Source organism: Falco rusticolus, chromosome 16 (genome assembly GCF_015220075.1).
Source record: "Falco rusticolus isolate bFalRus1 chromosome 16, bFalRus1.pri, whole genome shotgun sequence".
In the NCBI taxonomy this organism is placed as follows: Eukaryota; Metazoa; Chordata; class Aves; order Falconiformes; family Falconidae; genus Falco; species Falco rusticolus.
Window position 1 is genome coordinate 4,276,650 of NC_051202.1, and position 20,602 is coordinate 4,297,251.

The 20,602-nt window shown below is 51.3% G+C and overlaps 1 protein-coding gene across 1 annotated transcript; it reads right to left on the bottom strand.

The window, feature by feature from the left end:
• On the bottom strand, positions 1 to 10,128 carry LOC119158331 (transmembrane protein 45B-like). The gene is made up of 7 exons (XM_037410108.1): positions 9,982 to 10,128; positions 7,132 to 7,277; positions 4,482 to 4,683; positions 3,921 to 4,133; positions 2,727 to 2,911; positions 1,752 to 1,897; positions 1 to 1,001 (listed from the first exon to the last, which is right to left on the bottom strand). Exons 3-7 carry the CDS (start codon positions 4,663 to 4,665, stop codon positions 884 to 886), a joined length of 846 nt encoding a protein of 281 aa, XP_037266005.1. The 5' UTR covers positions 4,666 to 4,683; positions 7,132 to 7,277; positions 9,982 to 10,128; the 3' UTR covers positions 1 to 883.
• Between the last annotated feature and the right edge of the window lie 10,474 nt (positions 10,129 to 20,602).

Here is a 20,602-nt window from a genome sequence, read left to right on the forward strand (position 1 = left end):
TCACTACTGGTGTATTTTCCTTCTATCTAGGAGGTGACATTTCCAGTCACTTTTTACAAGAGATTAGGTGGCAAAGGCAGGCTAAAAACAAAACCTGTGCCTGTTTCATCTCACTTTCCAAGCTGAGAGGTTTATTTTCAATGGGAAACTGGGACGTTTTACGAATCCCTGCTGCTAAGCTGTGTATCTTACAGTCCTTCAAGCTTTACAGGTCTGAGGGATGGATTTGTCTAAGCTATTATTACACACTCTATAATTTATCAGTCTTAAATTTAAGGATATCAGCTCACTACGGATTTTTTTATTTCACATTTATTCGCTTTTTCAGCCTTTAAGCGAATGAGAAAACTATTAACAAAACCTCTCTTTAGTTCAAAGCTTCGGTAATAAAATCAGTACTGCATACAATCAAGCTGTGGCGGTGCAAATTTGACACAATCTCACATTCAGCACTCTTCTACTCTTCCTCCTTGAGATGATGCTTTGGTCCAGAGGTACCTGACCTCAGCCTGGAGGTTTCCCTGACTTCAATCACGGCACGTCAAAGCCTCCAGGCTCTTGGAAAAGTCAGCTGGCCCAAGGATGCCCTCCATCACTACGGAAACACACATGGGAACCCATCGGATGAAGCCATCTCATCACATTAAGTTTCTGTGCTTATTTTGGCTGCTAAAAATCACCCCAAATTGTGCTCATTTCAGAGAGGGTGATGTTCAGGGAGGCATGGAGGGCAGCTGCCCGCGGTGTGCTCCATGTGCTTCCCAGCAGCAGAGAGGTGGCACCTCTCTTCACCCTTCCAAACCATAAATATGTAATTAGATTTTTTTGATTCCTTCTAGAAAACAGATTCTTCATGTATTTGGAGAAGGAGATTGCACCCTCTTCACTCTTCATCAGATCCATTTAAGAAGGCAGCTTGGGAGCTCGTGTCACACTTTTGCTGCCGGACTCCCAGACCGATGTAGGGCTCCGCGCTGCCTCTCCTGCACCTCTGGATGCAGCTGGAACACACGAGCGATAAACTGCTGTTAGCAAAACCCCCAGACAAATGCCAGGGTGCTCAGGGGAGCAAAGTGCGCTTGTGGTGAACACACAGAGGGGCAGGAACTATTATAGAGGTCCTCAAATGCTGGTTGAGGGGAGGATTGGTTTTTTTTATTCTCTAGAGTCTATTTGCTTGCATAGACTGGACTGATCCTTCTGTAGCCTGTGTCTCAGCAAGCCATGCAGCATCCCTTAGAGGCTCACAGGTGGTAGGAGTACCCTCGAAAGTGGGATACATCCCCTTCCCATCCCCTTGGAAAAGCCATGCTGGGGGCTGGTGATGTTTTAGCCATCACAGTGCTGTTGTACCTCTAACGACTCAGTGACTGTCAACCGCTTTGAAACCCTTGCAAGGGAGGGGACTAAATGTCAGGGCATCCTGGTAATGCTTTGATTTTTTTATCGAATTAAAGTTTTACTTCCAGCACTGGGTGCAGAGAAAAAAAAATAAAAAACCAAAACCAGCGTGATTTCCAGGAGCAGCTCCAGGGGCTCAGCCATTTGCTTCTCCGTGTTCAACACCTGTGCCTCTTGCTGACACTATTTTGCATTCCGTGCACTCGACAAATTGTTGCCGTGCCCTAAAACTTGCAGTAGTCAGGGGCTGCTTATTCAGCTGTGACTTTGTAGGTTGGGATCGGCTGCAGCGCATCCGCAGCTCACCGCAGCCACCCCCGCCCCTGCCCACCTTCACCCCCCAGCCGTACCAGTAAGTGAGGGTGTAGTTGATAGCCAGGGTGGCCACAGCAGCTGCCCAGTGCCAGAAGAAGCACATGGTGAGGAACATGATGTTGCTGTGGTCCTTCTCATCCCACGTGGGGCCTCCCCATGGCTGGAAGAGCACAACACCGATCTGGGTGGATACAAGTGATTTATTACCTTGGGGAATCAATGTACCTCCAGCAGCCCCCTGTCCATCTCGGTCCCCACCATGGTGACCAAGGGATTTGAGCCCTGACTGGGATGCTCATTTGTACTGGCCTTACTGAGGCCCAGCCTTGCAACGAGAGGCCACACCAAGCAAGGTCTGTGCCTGCGGCCTCTTTTTCTGTACAATAACCCCACACAATGGTCTGTCCCTCTGCACTGCAGGCTCCTAGCCATCCTTTAAAAACTCCAAATTCAGTATTTTACAAGCTCAGCCCAGTTTTAACCTCTGAATAAAGGCTGGTTTGAGATAGCGCAGCAGACCTGGGGCTGAGAAAGAGGAGGGGAACTCGCATTTCTTGGTGGCAGCTTGGTTTTGGGAGCAGTTAGCTCCAACTACTACCAAAGCGAGCAGCTGGTTGTATTTTTACTCAGCCATTTTATTGCTTGATGGGGTTTGCATCTCTCCACTAAACCAGAGGGAGTGCTGCAGGGTGCATTAGACACATTAAGCAATTAGTCCTTGGTTGTTAGATACTGTAAAATGTTGCTCGCTCACTGCAAGTGCTCGCTTTTGCTGTTCCCCCCAGAGAAGCAATAAGCCAAGACAAACAGCTATTTCAGCAGAAGCAGTCATCAGAGATGACCTGCGATAAGTAAATTTTCATTCTGGGTGATGATCTATTTATGAAGCGAGCCTGGCAAAATTATCCTTCAGAGACGTGCGATTGATACGTGATGTATGGCTAATTCTCCTCTTTTCCCATTGCTCTCCCACCTCGGTGCTCTGCTCCACATGAGAAGGCAGAACTGACCTGCCAGAACCACGTTCCCTGGACGATGGTTACTCCAGCTCTGAACATCTCCAGGACAATGTTGTCACGGAGGAAGACCTCCAGCATGGTGCTGAAGGCCCCTGAAAAGATGGCGATGAGCAGCAGGGAGTGGATATGCTGATCCAACATGGGGCGGTGAAGGACATGGTAATAAAAGAGACAACCTGCCAAAAGACGTACCGTGCTTAGAGTAGTGTTAGCAACACCGTGACCACAGAGGCACGGCAGAGTAAATCACCCACCCGGTTGGCAAACTGAGACGGGTCACCATGAGAACAAGGGACTCCACACAGCACCATCCCTCTAGGTCTCCTGCCATCCCACCAGCCTGGAGGGATGAGATGCCCAGCTGTGGGGCAGGAGGGTCTGAGCAATACGGGGACCAAAGAGGACAGCTGACGGGGGGGTTCTTCCCGTGTCGGTGCCATCACCTCTTCTGATCACCCCCCCCTCGCAGCCGGGTTCCTGCTGTGTCCTGCCTTTCTATTGCTGAACATCACCATTTTCTCGGGAGCTGTAAATGATAGATTTCTTTTTCTTACATGCCAGACTGCGCCTGTTGAGCCGCCCCTGCTCTGCTTCAGAAACCACTGGGATCAGGGAAGGGAAAATAACAACAGACACGCCTTCCTTAAGGGCTTTTTTATATAAGCAAGACCTTCATTTCCTAGTGCCTTTTCCCCATGTGATCCAAGAGGGGTCTGAAATCCTGGCTCATGACTTGCGAGACAGCCTGAAGACAAAATGATATTCATGATGTACTGAAGCTGGAATAAGTCAGTCGAATTTGCCACGTGCAACGCAAGCAGATGAGGATGACGCTGCCTGCAGTGCAATTAATGGCTCTCGGGGGGGAACGCAGGGCATGCGAGCAGCTCTGTAGATGTAAGATAAATGCAGCATCCACCAACCATTTATCATAATGAGGAAACTCAGCCCACTGCTTTGTACTGCTGCCACCCCAGAAATCCCAAACCAGGCAAAGCCAGGACTTATCGATGCCTGTATTTCCCACCTTGCTACGGACCACCCTTCAATAATATATCACCTACAACGTGTTTTATCTTCAGGGGCATTCAGAGCACTACCTCAGTCTGGCAAATTTTGGTCCCTTTCTGACTCACCCTCCAACATCCCCCCCTTGCCGCGAGTCACGGGCCACCTTCTACCGACCTTCAACGAACACAGCCACGGAGAGCATGAGGCGATCCAGACCCCGCGGCACCACCTGGGAGGTGTAAGTGAAGACATCCACCACCCCGGAGAGGCCGTAGAAGAGGTACATGGTGGTGTGCTGCCAGTTCATCAGCTTCACCCAGTCACGGTTCCCCCCGCTGTAGAGGTACAAGTGGGGGCCATCCGGGACGAACTGCTCTGCCAGCATCCCTGCACGGACACACACGAGACCATGGCGTTCCTGATGGTTTATTTGCCATGGTGGTTGGTGCTACTCATTGCTGCAGGGGGGTCTGAAGCAAGAGCTGATGGGTTTACGCTAGGGAGAAAAGGCTGGGTGCAAAAATCAGGGCTGCCCGTACTAATGGTTGCTCAGCTTGGGGAAGGGGTATGAGACTTGGTCTTATCACATCAAACTCTATTACAGATCAAGACAAGATGAACATCTAAGATGCATCCTACCATGTCTGGACAGGTTTCTCTGGAGCAAAGGCTCCAGTACGGTCGTTGCTACCGGCCGGGAAGTTACCAGCACTGCTAGTCAAATATAACCCTTACCTATCAGAGCAAAGATGATTTTGATTCCCCCTTCGATGGCATCCACGCGCTGGAAGCAATAAATCCTGTGGTATTTCTTATTTACTTTCTGGCTGAGATACTGCAGCGGGTATTTCACAGACCACCAGAGCCCAAAGAGCAGGAAGAAACTGCCTGGGAGCGCGTGACCCTTGAAGTTTGCCATCCTGACAACCTCCTCTCACTACAAGGCAAAGAAAAACGTCATTATACGACATACACCAGTTATTTGACATAACACTGGGGAAAAAAGATAATGGGATTTTCCCTTCAGGAAGGACTGGAAAAGGCTTGACCAGGCACATAGGAATAGGAAGGAGCATGGGGAAAGCCTCCAAGGGGGAGAGGTGGGAACATCTGGGACCTCCCTGAGGTCCTTGCCCCAAGACTGGGAAATATCCACAAAAGCCAGAGCCCAGACCAGTTTAGCAGAGGCCTCATATATGCTGTGGTCTCTGACACATCCCAGTCTGAACCTTGCATCCCCCAGGATCTCTCCCATCAGTGGTCTCTGCTTCTCCTACCCTTCTGCAGGTATGACTGAGAGCATCTGCTGCCGACCAGGGCAGGGTGGGCTTTTGGGGACCACGGAGGAGAGATAACACGCAGGGAAAAGAGTAAGGTCTAGGGGTAAATGTCCGTGGGTTTCTGCAGCTCCTTGAACAGCCACAGATATCGTGTGCTATGTCCAACTTTTTTTTTTAAATTCCTGGAATTATTTAGCCCGTGGAGGGTGAAGGAAAAAAAAAACCCAAACCAACCCACAAAGCTACCCCACATCTATTTCGCAAAGCCAAAGCATTTTGTTAAAAATGTAGTTTCAGAAATAAAAGCTGCTGGAAACAAAACATTTTGGGTTTGGGTAAACAAACCAACGTGCTACCGGCATCCCTGCCGCCTCCCACCCCTTATTCTCTCTGGAGCATCACTCAGCCCGGATTTGCACTGCGCGGAGCCCCGGGATCCCAACCGAGCTGCTCAAGCCCCCGTGCCCCTTGGTGCCGGGGCACATGCGGGCGGTTTGTAGCAGAGCCGGGGGACGCGTTTCCTAGGAGAATTACAGCAATTAAAACCCAGCCGGCTCCTGTTTGCCATTTGCTGGTTTGCTTAATTGGGTGAAGAAACGATTAGCTCTTTCATGTGGGCTCGAGCATATGTTTGGAGGCCTGCCTCGGTGCGATCACAGGTCGGTTGTGGCAGGCTGGTCAATTAGGATCTTTTTTAATTGATAGCAAAGGCTGTGTTGCAGGTACCCAGGGCTTCCTTCTCCACTGAGTGATGCTCCTCTCCGCTCCGAGCTCCGCTTAGCGCTGGGCAGAAACCAGCTCTCTCGTGGAGTGGGTGCCATCCATCTGCATCGTTTGATGCTGGACCTGACCTCCCCATCCCAGATGCCCACGACCCCGTTATCCTTCAACCACCTTCCCCAGCTGTGTTTTGGGCTTCAGTCCCCACCGGCTGGAATTATAAATTAAAAAATGCTCTTACTCTCCTGTTGCCTGCTTGCTGCATAAAGGGTAATCTGGGTGTGAGGTTGGACAAGGCTTGCTGCTGCCAGCCTTTGAGAGAGGCGATCGGCTGCTTTGGCTTTATTAATACCTAATTTCAGGTCGGTTTGTCCCAGGAACGCCTTGTTTCGCCCCTTCAAGTCCCTGCCTGCGCTATCAGCAGGGTGCAGATACCACCTCCCAGAGGCAGGCAAATCCGCCGCGTTAGATCAGACCTGATCAAGCCCTGTTGCCAACCTGCCCAATGTGAACTGGTTTAACCAAACCAGCTAATCCAACACCTGGAGGTGAGCAAACATTGCCTCCTCGTGCAAACACCACCCCGGTGCAGGCAGGCACATGCCGCAGCAAACACGGCTGAGGTCCTTGTGGCTTACACCAGGCTGGTCCTGCCTCCACCACGCACCGGGGAGCTATCACGGTGGGTTTCATGCGAACAGATTTAGGAAGGGATTTAATCCCAGAGTGGAAAAACTGTGCATAGAAATATTATTTTCTACCGTATTGGCTAGCAGCTTTGCAGGCAGTTGTTAGCAGTGCTGCAAGGCTCTGCCTTATTTTGTGACTTAAAAGGAGAGATTTATTGACAGAGGGGGCACTGGGTAATTAAACACAAAATCAAAGCAGGACGCCATTGACCAGGAATGCGAGCACAGTCCAGTGGGTTAATACAATAGTCTGTTTGAAAGAGACAATCCGGGAATCAGAGCATCCACCTGTATCCCTGTGATTAAGGGAGCAGCATACCTGAGCCGGGGAGGTGGCTGAAAAATCCCTGTTTTCTGGGTGAGCAGAGAATCCTATCACATACATGAAACTCTAATACCAGGATAATGACCGAAAGCAGAACTAACTCGAGCCCGGAATACCACAACAAGAAGTAGTGCAGCCATATCACAACACATTCATGCTATAATTATAACACTCCCGCAGGAATATATAGTCAAATATATAGTCAATAACTCCGTGACCTAGCTCCAGCAGTGACATTTTAAAGGCAGAGATTTAACGGGACCTGATAGTTTCCCACGGGAGATTGGTGCAGTCAGAGTGGGATGACCGAAAGGATACACTAGTCAATCAAAGTGGGGAAACTTAAATGTTTGAAACCTTGGGGCGCTTACGTGAGATGGGCTGAGCTCGGCAGGGCGGCGGGGCTGTTCTGGGGTTGCTGCCGTCTGTACCCACCCGACGGCTCGTAGCAGGAAGCAGGGCAGTTTACGTGGGACGCGTGACCAGCAAAACTATTTCTCCTGCTTCTCTTCCTCCTCTGAAAATATGCAAAAGGTGAACACAGTGGGGGAAAAAAAAACAACAAACCCCAAACAATTCTGTTTTCAACTGCGAGTGCCCTGGAGCAAACAGCTTTTGTTTATCCCTCCAGCTCCAAAAGCAGCGAGACTTTGCCTGCTATCAGCTACGTTGGGGAAAAGGAAAAGCTCAAGGTCCAGCTGATGGTGGGGCTGGTAGCAACAAGCACCATCACAGGACATCCCTGCAAAGTGTGGCTTTGCCTCGTTCCCTCGTCGCCCAACCTGCGCGTTCGATAATGCATCCGCATCCCTGCTGGCTTGTAATTAGTGCACTTTGCCCCCTGTTTATTACAATGCCGTGCGCTGCGCCGGCTTAATGATTTACTGTTTCATCTGCTCTTACCACCTCTCAAAGGAGCTGGTTTCTCTTGGTTCAGAGCTAATGTGCCCAGCCACCCGGGGAGGCGTCTGGAGCAGCAGGGAGGATGGCGAGGAGCCCAACGAGGCTTTCACCTCTTCTTCTCACTCTACCCTGGCAGCCACAGATAATCCCTTTTCAGCCAAAACTTTCGAGTTTTCCAAAGGTCTCATTTGCTTTACCAAGGGTGGGTTTTTTTGTTTTGTTTTGGTTTGTTTTTGTTTTTGTTTTTGTTTTTGTAAAGGTTTTATTAGTGCATCAATAATGTCTCAGTCAGGGCACCGCTCCCATTTTCCCCAGCTTGGAAGTTACAGTCTAAAGTTTGCCATTGGAAACAGCTCACAGCCGTCCCCCCTGCAATTAACTGTGCCCTTCGACCTCTGCAAATCAGGCAGTTCAGTCACACCAGAGCTGGTTTGCTCGCCGTGGGACCTGCTGCTTGGCTCTTGGAGTGTCCTGGGTTACAGGGACACTCCCCGGGAAAAGGCTGACTCAGTGAAGAAGAGTCTCAGTGAAGAAATGTCTTAGTATGCAAAAAAAAAAAAAAGAAAAGAAAAGGAAAGGGCTGAGCTCAGGCTGAGCTGGGGAATGCCACCGAGGTGTATCCCTGGAAATAACAAAGCTATTTCCAACCTTCTAGAGGTGGTTTGGGTCTCCTGCTGCCGACCCTGAGGCTTCAGGACAGCATCAAGCCCAGACCTCCAGCCTGAGAGCAGCGGAGCGCTTTGGCTGAAGGAGCATCCTCGGGCAGCCCGGTGCCTCCCTGCTCTGAGTGCGGCGTAACCCCACAGCCCAACTTCTCCGCCTGGGAGGGCCGGCAGCAGCCCACCGCTGGAGAAGATGACATGAGGGTGGGATAACCCTGCAGACAGAAAGAGGGCAGAGGAGACACCCAAGAGATGCCGGGAGAAGCATCGCCTACAAATACGAGCTTTCCTGCTGCCCGCTGCCCGCCTGCACTGCCTCGCTCCATTACCAGTGCTGTCTTACTTGTCTGAAGAGGCACTTCTAATCATAGCAGCACTTCCATTAGCTCCCCTAGGAGTTGGATCCCTAATGCATTAATGTCAGACTAAAACCCTACTCTGAACCATTTCATCCCATTATCATCGGGTTTTCTTCTATCTCTGCCTCCATCTGCACTGGGGAGCATTAACGGTGACACTGAGCAATCACGTTACTTGTTACTAATACTCACGAGACCAGCTGCGTCTGCAAAACCGGGAAAGCAACTTTTCTGTCTCTAAAGGATCCTTAGTGGGTTTAGACTTGGGTTAAAAATTATCATCAGCATCGGGGCCTCTTAGGCTCAATTGCCGGGGAATATCTGGAGGACCATCAGGTGCTGCCGGAGCTTGCGCAGGCAGGCACACGAGGTAGACCGGGCTAATCTGAAAACAAAGGCCCGCTGCAACGGGAAAAATCAATGTGGAAGTTCAAACTGAGATGAAAGCTTCAAATTTAGGATGCTGGACCCCAGCTCTATTTAATAGACACAACGGACTCACCTAAAGAGAGACACTGGGGGAGAGATGGACCGAAAAGCTGGCGATGGAGAGGTTATATTGCGCTCTGCCGGCTACCGCTCTTTCTGCCTTCCTTTTCTTAAGTCCCTGCTTTGGATGCTCCATCCCTACCCCTTGTGCTGAGCCCCACCATCAGGCAAGCAGCAAGCAGCAGCTCAAAGTTACAGCCAAGCAGAGAAATATAAGAAATAAATTAGCTAAAGCCTTCTTAATTACAGGGGCTCAGAGTGGGAGCTTCGTCATCCTTTTGCTTCTCTTTATGACCTACAGTTGCTTATTTGTGGTTTTAAGGCAACCGGGTCTGACTTTCAAAATGATTTGTTTTGGGAAATGCGTGTTACCATCTTAGAAGCCATTTTTCTTTGCCTCTGCGTGACACCAAAGAGATAAGTGTTTTTTAAAGGTGGTGGTTGCCATGGGACTTGGCGAGCCAAGGTCTGTGCGCTGAACTGCCTCCCCAGCTCCACCACGTGCCACGGTGGGACAGCCCCGACACCCCCAACCCCTACTCCTCACAATCACCGACCCAAACAGCCACTCAAAACCAGCATTACCACCACCAGAAACGCCGCAAAGATCGGTATTTTTTCCGCAGATGAGAAAATTGCTCAGCATCAAACGGTCCCGATTGCCCCACGACGCAACCCAGGCTAAGCACGTCTCCCAGCCGCCTTCCACATCCCATGAGGAAAACTGTCCAAGACCAGCTACTAAAGAAACCATTTCCATTGCAACATATCCCTGATACACCCCCTCATCCCCCTTAAACACACAAACCTGAGGCTGTTGAGCACCGATTTAATGATCTAATAGATCGCCGTGGCTGCCCGACATAAACCTCCGCTAGCGCCCTGCGCCTGGGCGATGGCACCCTGCTGCAAAAGCGGGATGTTGCTCGTTTTTTAACGACAAGCTGGTGGAAGGAAGCTGGAAGAAGGAAGAACCCCTCCCTGCAGTGCCCTGCTAGGGGGGCACTGTCCCCCAAGCAGGGCAGTCCCCCAGACTCTGGTTTTCCTCCCGATCTGCACATTTTAGGACACTTAAAGAGAGTTTTGTGGGTGATTCTGTGGGGAGAGGAGGGTGGGGAGGGGGTTTCTGGTTGGACGCAGGCAGCAGCGACGTGGGTCTAAGCTGTTCAACGTGGGTCTAAGCTGTTCGACGTGGGTCTAAGCTGTTCGATGTGGGTCTAAGCTGTTCGAGCTTTTATGATCGGGGGGGTGGGGGGGGGGGTGGGGGGGTGGCACTCACCCCTGCCTGCTGCTGGGCCCCACGTAGCGTGTTTGTTTTTCAGCTTCCTCCTTGGAAAACGTTTGCCAGGCTGCCCCACGCGTCCCACCCCAGCCTGGTGGGGACAGTAGCAAATTCCCCCCTGCCCCATCCCGCTGGGCGGTGGGACACCCCAAAGGGGTGAGGTGGGCAGACCCACACCCCAGCATCCCCCATGATTTTCTTTCCCAAGGGGAGTGGGTCTGGGGTCACCCTGAACCCTCTCCTCCCTCCCTCTGGGGCTGGTTTGGGTGCCAGATTCAGGGGTCCCCACATCCATCCCTACCCAAAGGGTGGGCAGGTGGGGAACCTTCCCCTCCGAGCTAGGGGGGGTGAGCCCCACGGCTCAGGGTGATTTCCCCCCCGCCCCTTCCCTAGCCCTTTCCAAACACGATCCCCCTCCCCAGCCAGCAGAGCCTTACCTGTCCCGGTGATCCCGCTGCCGCACCTGCGCCCAGGTGAGCCGTGCTCCTCCCCTGCCTCCTCCCCACCAGCCCTGGGTGCTGTCGGCCTCCCCGAACCCCGGCCAGAGGGGAAAGATAACCCTGGACACACGAAAAAAACCCACCCCTGTGCACACCGAGTGCTTTAATTTGCAGTTTTCCCCCACAAAATTCCTGACTTGAGAAACTCGCTCTCTCCAGGTTTCCCCCTGACCCCACCAAAAAAAAAAAAAAAAAAAAAAAAATCTTTATTTTCTCCCATTTCATTGCAATGATTAAATTTCTTCCTCTTGGGCTCCACCATTGCCCACCTCACGTGGGGACAGGGGGGCCCTATGGGGCATTACCCCCCACCCCAGCTCCCCGCATCCCTCGGCGCAGCCCCGGCCATGAAACACTGCAGAACGGATTAATTTCTTTAAGGCACTTCATTTTCCGTGCTTCCCAGGTCGTGATGGATGCTCCTCCGGGGATCCCTGCTCATAACCCATATTTCAACTCCGAATGCAATTTTCTGACCAGGCCTCCTATAAAACGTAGTTTATTCTTAATAATACTTTCCACTTTCATCTCCAGCCCTGCAAGTGCTTTACAAATGTTAAATAATTAACCCCCACGACGCCCTTGGGAGAGAGGTAAGCGTTATTATCGCTATTTGTAAGAGAAGCCCTGACAGCCTTCTGTGCAATAGCCCTGGTTTTAACGCACTTTCATGGAGCAGTGCAGCTACTTACATCACTGAGAGCAAATACACCTGCCACAGGGAATTTGTAGGAAGAAAGCTGAATTTTCATGTTTTAAATACATACACACACACCCCCACCCACCCCCTTTATATAAATTACTTCATGGTTAGAAGTGCTGCCTGGCAATCCCCTGTATTTTTTATTATTATTATTTTGATTCAGTCAAATCGAATTATTCCCTCACTCCGTCCCACAGCGTTGTTTAAACAGGTGACTTCCCCGAAAAATAATTATCCATTTATTCATCCTTTCTCACCGCTCCGAGAGGTGGGTGCTGCTGGATGGGGGGAAGCATCCCGCAGGCATCCTCTCGCCGCTGATTTTATCGGCGGTGGGGTTGGATGCCCAAACCGTGCTTGTTTTTTCAGGTGAGGCGATTCAAATTTTCCAGAGGCAAAAGCCAAGCTGCAGGCATTTCTTTCCTCTGGTTAGGCAGCTCCTCCGTTAAATCCTTTCCTCAATGTCCCAGGAGCCTGCTGCCATTCTAACCTGTGTCCCACAAGCCCTGGAATAAATCAGAATAAATCAGGGTGTTTACACCAGCCCTGCTGCAGGCGCATGGGGAGCTTTACCCCCAGAAAACTACGCCTGAAACTGAGGTTGAGGAATAAATGGGAGGAAAACAAGTGATGAGAGGGAGATCCTGGAAACAGAGAGGATTATTTGGCTGGGGAGTTGCTGCCTCTCTGTGCAAGCTCATGAAAAACAAGGCAGGGGATGTCCAAAACCAACGCCCCCAAAACATCATGCAAAAATCCTGCTTGTAGCGCTGAAGTTGCTGGACCTGGTGCATAAATCCCACAGCTCCTCCCATCCTGGAAGGCCAAATTCAGCTAAACTTTTAGCTAAACCTGACTCTGAAATGGAAGTTTGCCCCTACCCGACACTGCTGAGCCGTTCAGTGTTTCTTAGCTACCAGGAAATTTGCACCGTCAAATATTTGCAGAACGAAACCACAGGGGGTGGGGGGAGGTGGATCTTACTATAAGGAAACAAATAACCTCTCTGTGTGTATTTATTGTAGTAAAGACCATCCCTGAGCTGGGGGTTGAACAGGACCCCACCTCAGCAAAACCTCTCGCTTCCCCGTGGTCCTGAGCAACCGTTTCCCAATAAAACACATCAAAACCCAAAGTCACCTCTAATTTATAGCTACACCTTCACTAGAGCTCAGGCACCCCTTAAACCCCTCTGCAGTTCCTTAAATGGCCTTGAAATCACGTGTAAAGGGTGTAACTCATCTCACCTGTGTCCAGGATTCGGCCCCCCTCACCAGCCACGGTCCATGGAGGTGGGAGTCCTGGTCACCATGTTGCACCCTAGCCAAAAAAACCCCAGGGCTCAAGTCCGGATTAGCAGCTTTTCTAAATCTTATTGCCTTCCTGTGAAATCAGTCCTGGCAACAACAAAAAAATAATAATCACAATTCCTGTCCTAGGAATTTTTGAGGCCTCGAAATGGTGTTTTGTGTCCTGCTCATCTCTAATTTTCCACCCCCTGATTTCTGTCCTCTCCCTGCCTATCCCACACAGAAGTACAGCCCCTAAACATATCCATAGGACCTCTGGCAGCAAACAGCAGCCTGCCAGTCTCTTCACACTGACATGCAAACAAACCTGCAGGGAGTAACCAGGAAAACAGGAGCCTGATGCTCTGGGAAACATCTTCCCTCTGGGAAGGTAACAGGCTCTTTGGCACCTGCCATCTCCAAGGATGCAGCGTTAGATACAGGCTGGAGCACACGGTAGGAAGAGGAGGGAAACATGCGTAAATTTGCTTGGGAAGAGCTCAGAATTAATTGCTCAGAGAAATGGGGGAAATGACGGAGGAAATTAGTTCCCTCATTTTCCTGTGCTGGCAGAGGGGACGGGTGAAAGAGCCGTCCGCCACGTGGATGCGCATCTGGAGAGGGGAGCTGCACGGGTTGCCTGCAACTTTAAGATGCAGGAAAATTGGAAAGCAAGCTGGCATACTCGCCCAGGCACAAATATTTATGTGGTCCCTCGCTGGGATATTGATGTGTTTTCCAACCAAGACAATCACATCTTGTTTTCCTTGCCCCCAGCCTCCTGCACCCATGCACGGGTGCATATGAAACCTGCCTAAATGAGCGGGTGCTGTGAAACATAGCACCCACCGGTGGCAATATCTGCAGGAAAACGGTTGCATACCTATACCCTCCCATTCTGAAATGCATCTCCTACGGAGGCAACAGGGAGCAGCTCTGTCCTGTGGTACCCAGGGAAGGATCCCTTCACAGCATCCTCCCGTCTCAGGGCTATTTGCCAGCTGAGCACTTACCCACCGCACGCAACCCAGGTCTGCAGCGATGCCAAAGTGCTTTGCAAGAGGAGAAGGGGCAGAGACCTGCAGCTGCCTCCAAACCACCATCAGCAGAATTTACTCCTCGATGCGGGTGGTGAAAAGAGCCCCAGGGAGGTGCAAGCTGAGCATTTAGCAAAGGAGATAGCGAGGGACTGGTTGACCTCTGCTCAAAACGTGACCTAATTCTTGCAAACACCCTGTTCCCTCGCAGAGATGTCTAGGAAGGTGTTTGCCAGACATCAAAACGAGAAGATTAATAAATCCGATATGGCACCTCTGCAGCTGCAGAGAGCAAACAGCATCCATGCATGGCCAGACCAAAAAGGAATCGCTCTGGGGCAGAACAAGCAAAATAAAAACCCAAAGTTTTCCGTTATACCCCCTCCCCATGAACAGATCCAAGACCCCAGATGGATAAAAACAGCCAGAGGGGACCAGAATTAAATCAAGGTGGGGACAGCTCAGCCCCGGTGTGATTGAAACTGCATCAGTCCCAGCTGGCTGCCAGCACAGCAGCATGCCTGCAGAAAGCAAAAGCGTTAATAGGGGACAGAAGATCATTAAAAAGAAAATTGTGCAGCTAGATAAAAGAAATATAACAGACAGTGAAGGTGGAGAGCAAGGGAACAGTGCAAGGCAGCAGAGAGGGGGATGCAGGGAGAGGTGGTGAAGGTTAAAATTTAAAGCAATTGCCATGAAAAGGGAGCACAAAGTGGGCAAAACTTGAACAGGGGCGAGCAGGGTGAAAAAATAACTCCCAGCTGATGCCGAGCATCATGATCTTTTTTTTTTTATCATAAAAATGATTTTATTTTTTATTATTATTATTGTTTGGGTTTTTTTCCCCTCCTTCAAGCTGCATTCAGCAGTGAGTGGAGCAAGGGCACATCTCGGTGGCAGAGGGAGGAATGTCACCTCCCCAGCCCCTTGCTGCTGTTCATGTCACCTGTTAAAACTAGTGGATTTATTTGGCATCCTGACCTGGAGCTGGAAGAAATGCCTTTGCCTGAGGGTGAGGTTACTGGGGAAGTGAAGCTGTGAGGGACCGGCAGGATCAGATGCGGTGGGTAATTTCATCTGAAAAGCGAGGGAAAATTAGTGCATCATCTTGACACCTTAACACTGAACCCTTTGCTTTTAAAATTAAATTTGAAAAGTGTTGTTGTTAAGACTGCCATTTACTTTTTCTCCTTCCCCATATTTATCATCCTTAAAATTTTCCCCCTCCTCCCCAGCACTCCAGCTCCAACTCTCTTTCCTCAGCAAACATTTATAATTTCTGCTAATTGTCAGCATCCCAATCAACCCTAAAAAGTTGCATTTCATCAAAATAAAACATACCCAGGGCCAGGGGCCAAGAGCAAATCCAGAAATTGAAACTTACTGAGTTTTAGTGATGGAAATACAGCTGTGATGTACTACAAAGCCGGGTCCCCATAAGCTCCCCTGGAGTGACCTTGGAGGGTGAAGCATTTCAGCCTGCCCTGTAAACCCACGGCCACAAAGGAGAAAGCGTTGGGAGGGCTGTGGGAAGCGGGTGCTGGGCTTTTTGGGAGCAGCCTTTCCACCCGAGAGCTTGCACGAGGGATTTGTGGTGTGAAATGGGAGAAGAGCAGTAACTGGAAGGGGGTGGTGGTGGTGGTGGGGGTGGTCCTCGCGGATGCAGGGACAAGGGTTGCGGGATGCTGCTGCCTTGGGGACAAGCCATCACACGCAAGTCGTGGCCGGACAGGTCTCCAGCGCGCAGAAATGAACCCCAGAAAAATTTGGGAACACTAGGTGGTGCTGAGGGCTCACCGAAAGGCTCCGCACCGCCAAGGGATGCTCAGGGGCGCAGGCCCAGGGGACGGGGGTCTGCATCCCCATTTCGGGGTTGGCTTTCCATGAGTGGAGCCCAGCTCCCAGCCAGCCCCACGCTGCCGGCGAGAAGCTCCGTGTGTCACTTTGTCACAGCCTTCCCTCTGCTAAAGGCGCTTCGCCGGGGTGCGGCACTGGTTTTGGGAAGACCAGCTCTAACCTGGTCCCTTCCCCTCCTTTTCTGGGGTGGTCCCGGACATCACATCCCTGTTTTACCAACGGGGAAATTGAGGCACAAGGCGAAGCATCACCCAGCACAGTTCTCATCCCCACCTGCTGTCCCAACCCACCTGGCAGCATCACTTTTCCAGCGAGGAGGTAGCACTGCCTTTTGGCGAGCCCTAAAACAAATGTGAAGGGGTTCAAAAACCTAAAAAAAATAAGGATTGCAGCAAAGTGCCTGTTTTCTGCCACCAATCTCTTTGGTGCTGTAGCTTTGCATGCACGGACGAGTTTTCCAACACCCTTTGAGAAATGAGGGGGCTGCTAATTAGGGTGAAACCCACGCAGGGCTGCCCCCCCCAGCTCCCTTTGCCCACTGCCTCCCATTCCTCCCCGCCACCCGCAGGCTCCGGTTACCCCGCGGGTCCGTAAACAGCGTCTAAAATAATTGTGCAGTTGTCACCATCGGGCAGGGGAGGTGGGGGGGGGACTATTTTAAAATGCCCAGCTTAGCCCAAAGGGCCGAGGGGATTGTGGCATGGCCCAGCTGTCCCCGCCGAGCGCAGGCGGGTGCTTCAAAGTACCAGGCGGGATGCTTCAGCGCCAGCCTGTCCTCGCTGCTCGGCTGGGGAAGGCAGCCAGGCTGGCCGGGGACCAGGCTAATGGTGTTTTGACGTGTTGTTTCAAAAGCAATTGCTGGGGCTTGCGAGACGCGGGGAGCAGCTGGAAGAGACCTGGGGGTGATGGAGGGAGGATGGGTCAGAGGTGGGAGGGGGTAAGAGGGAAGTTGGGAGAGGGATGCAGACACAGGGAGGTTGCACATCCCATTTGACTTGAGAAATTAGGGAAAAGACCCAAAACAGAGGGATGCTGCAGCGCCTCTGCTCAGGTGCTGCAAGCCCTGGACGGAGGACACAAAGACGTGAACCCAAAGGGAAGCACCTCACCGAAATCTTTCTCCTTGTCCTGTACCGCTTCTGACAGCGACACGGCCAGTATCTGCTCTTGCTGGGGCAAAACTCAGAGTCTGCAGGAAAAAAGAAACGCTAACATCTCATAATTCCATGGGACTACCAAGCTTTGGACATGCTTTGGTCATCAAGGCAGGACTTCCCCATAGCTCCAGGCCAAAAGACAATGCTTTTAATAGTGTCTATAACAGACATCATTGTATATATGCTGTCTATAACAGACAGATAATGATTAAAGCATTATTGGTGCTTGTCAGCCCTAAGCAAAAACCAGCCTGTCATTCCCTGTGGTTAGCGTGAGGCTGGATGGCTGAGAGAAGACAAGGATGCTGTCTTCATCTTGGCCTCTTGCTTGCACCCTTAATCTGCCTGCATGCGAGCTGGATTGCCCTCCCTCCTGATGGTCACCTACTGCTGAGCCTGGTGAAAAGGGGATGCTCAGCTGGGGTGACTCTTCCAGACTTACGACCTGTCTCTCTGCTTTATTTTGCATCATTTCTCTGCAAGCCGCTAAAGCGCATTGCCTGCACGCTTCCCACAATTAGCTTTCCAGGGAATGCCAGCAGCATTTCCATCCCAGTGACCTGCCCATTCACCCACTGCCTTGGCCCATCAGGATTTTACCCCCCTGAGCCAACCACCCCAGGAAATGAACAGCCTAATATCTAACAGACCTGCTTGTTATGCTAACATATGCTAACATACGCTCCTTGCTCCTCCAAGTAACCCTCCGCTCCCTTTCCCAGAAACGCCAGGCACTAGTCAGCCCTGACCTTTGATTTTTTTTGGGGGGGGAAGAACCCATAATTAAGATGCTGATGAGTTGGGCATCACCACTGTTCACAGCTCTCACTCACCACTTGCCTCCTGCCTGCGTGAGGCAGAGGTTACACACGAGGACTGAGCCCGCTCCTCCACAGCCACATGATTAAGGAAAGCGTGATTAAGGAAGGTGGTATCTCATCACACCTTCTCTTGCAGCACAGACACCAACCACCCCACACTTCGGATCCATCAGATACCCCCACCTGGCTGCGCCAAGCCATGCTTGGGCAGACATGCGGATGCTTTCAGCCTTGCACCCAGCAGGAATGATTTCCCAAAGCCATCTCTCCTCCTTCCATGAATAATCAACTATTTCAGGTCCCTTGTAAAGAACATCAAGGTTTTTCCTGTGTGTCCCATACCACAGGCATCCCTGGATAACCGCTATGGGGTATTCTGACATTTGGGTTAAATGAGGGGAGGTTTGGCAAACCAAAATGGGGCTTTACCTGAAACTAGAAGGAGCCATTTAGGAATTGCATGCCCGTTTCGGAGAGGTCAAAGGCTCAGAGCCCTCGCAAGGTGAACCCAGAGCGATTCCCAGCACCAGGCAAGAGCCATCTTTCAGCAGCTGCGAGCCATTTATTAGACGTGTTTGAACGCTTCTGCAAAAGCCGAGCCTGGGGGATGGAGGTGAAGGGGGCAGGCAAATGTGAAAGAAAAAAAAAAAGTATTGTGTTAATTACCGGTCCATTTGTATGACACGAAGCTGCCCCGGTCCGTCATCTTGTCCCCTGGAGCCGTGGTTTGTCGGGTCTCAGGCTTTCATGCCGGGGTCCCAGTGGGACCCGTGTTTCTCTGGCTCACCATAGGGATGGCAGCTGCAGCTGATTTCTCCCGTTAGAAGGGACCGCCGGCGCTTCAGAAACCGTTTCAGCAGCATTTGTCGCAACAGCTTCTGCTAATCTCTCTTTCATTTGTAATTATTTTCTTGCCCAGGCGCTCCGACACCAGAGCCGCCCTCCCAACCCACCCCTGCAGCCGCACCAGAGCATCATCGGCCACGCTTGGGGATGTCATAGCAGGATAAAAAAAGGATGCGGGCGTGGGAGGGGAGACGCTCTTGCGAGGAGGACGGTGGGCTTCAAACGGGCTGGGGCTCCTCCAAAGGCGATTGAAGTGGGCTGAGGGATGGAGCCGGCAGCCTTTGAGGCAGCCCGCGCCATCTCGGCCAAGAATAATTGAACAAATAGTTGATCTGGTGAACCAACAGCTGTAGGGAACAGGCGATTTCCAGAGGATTAGGGGAGAGCTGTGAAAGGGAGCTCCCACGGGAAGCCTAAACCCCTCATCTTGAATTCAAGCGGCCCAGAACACATGTTGGAGCCTTTGACTTACTTTTTCAGCAACTTCTCTCCCCCCCCCCCCCCCCAGCTCCTTTTTTATCCAAACTACTCCACAAACCAGAAAGTTATTGAAGCACAGGGGAAACGGGGTCTACGGGAGAGAAGAATTACTTACTGGCAGCCGATTTCTAAATGGGGTTTTCCTATTTTATTTTATAATAAAATATATGTTATTATAATTTTTTTTCCCCAGCGTTTCCATCTATTGAGTTAAGCTCATAGCAGTCGTAGCATCACTGCAAGGAAGCAGGAGAGGTGACGCGTCAAGCGAAGCTGAGCCACAGCATGAAGCTGGGGTGTGCTTCACCTTGCAGCCTCTTCACGTTGCAGCCTCTTCTTCCTCTGCCGTGGCACAAACGCCCAAACCAAACCCTCTACACCCAGCTGCTGTTTGGCCCGGGTAATGCCAAAGCAGGTCTCATCCCAGACCCCTCGGCTTTTGATTGCATGTGAGTAGATACAAGTAGAGATGAAGATAAGGCGCCTCGGGAGTGGGTTGCAGCTCAGCTGTGGAAACTGCTTCTGCGTCTTGTCCCACGGAGTGCTCCAACCTCCACCTGAAGGATCATGTCTGGGAGAGATCACCCCGGCTGTGCCCCACACGTCCCCCCCCCAAAGGCAGGCGCTGCACCACTGCTGAGCGGTCGCTCCCGAAACCTTTCTGCAAAACCGTTGGCTCCACTGGGACACAGACTACAGCTTTTTCTGGCATCGTTTGCCAAGTCAGAAGCTTTCAGTAGCCACTCACGGACTGCTTCAAAACCTCTCAACCCCCCTGAAGACCACCTCAAAACCTCTCAAGCCCCCCGCAGACCACCTCAAAACATCTCAACCCACCTGCAGACCACCTCAAAACCATATCAACTCCCCCTCAGACCACCTCAAAACCTCTCACCCCCCCCATGGACCACCTGAAAACATCTCAATCCCCCTGCAGACCACCTCAAAACCTCTCAACCCACCTGCAGACCACCTCAAAACATCTCAACACACCTGCAGACCACCTCAAAACATCTCAATCCCCCTGCAGACCACCTCAAAAACATCTCAATCCCCCTGCAGACCACCTCAAAAACATCTCAATCCCCCTGCAGACCACCTCAAAAACATTTCAATCCCCCTGCAGACCACCTCAAAAACATCTCAATCCCCCGCAGACCACCTCAAAAACATCTCAATCCCCCGCAGACCACCTCAAAACCATCTCAATCCCCCGCAGACCACCTCAAAACCATCTCAATCCCCCGCAGACCACCTCAAAACCATCTCAATCCCCCGCAGACCACCTCAAAACCATCTCAATCCCCCGCAGACCACCTCAAAACATCTCAACACCCTTGCAGACCACCTCAAAACCTCTCAAGCCCCCATGTACCACCTGAAAACATCTCAATCCCCGTGCAGACCACCTCAAAACCATCTCAACCCCTCCACAGACCACCTCAAAACCTCTCAAC

What these genes read in the sequence shown, in the direction of transcription:
- LOC119158331 (XM_037410108.1), bottom strand. Translation starts at nt 4,665, where the DNA reads ATGGCAAACTTCAAGGGTCACGCGCTCCCAGGCAGTTTCTTCCTGCTC. An exon ending in CGTGGCTGTGTTCGTTGAAG is followed by an intron (nt 2,912 to 3,920) that starts GTCGGTAGAAGG and finishes GTCTTTTGGCAG; the next exon opens with GTTGTCTCTTTTATTACCAT. An exon ending in AACTACACCCTCACTTACTG is followed by an intron (nt 1,002 to 1,751) that starts GTACGGCTGGGG and finishes CGTGTGTTCCAG; the next exon opens with CTGCATCCAGAGGTGCAGGA.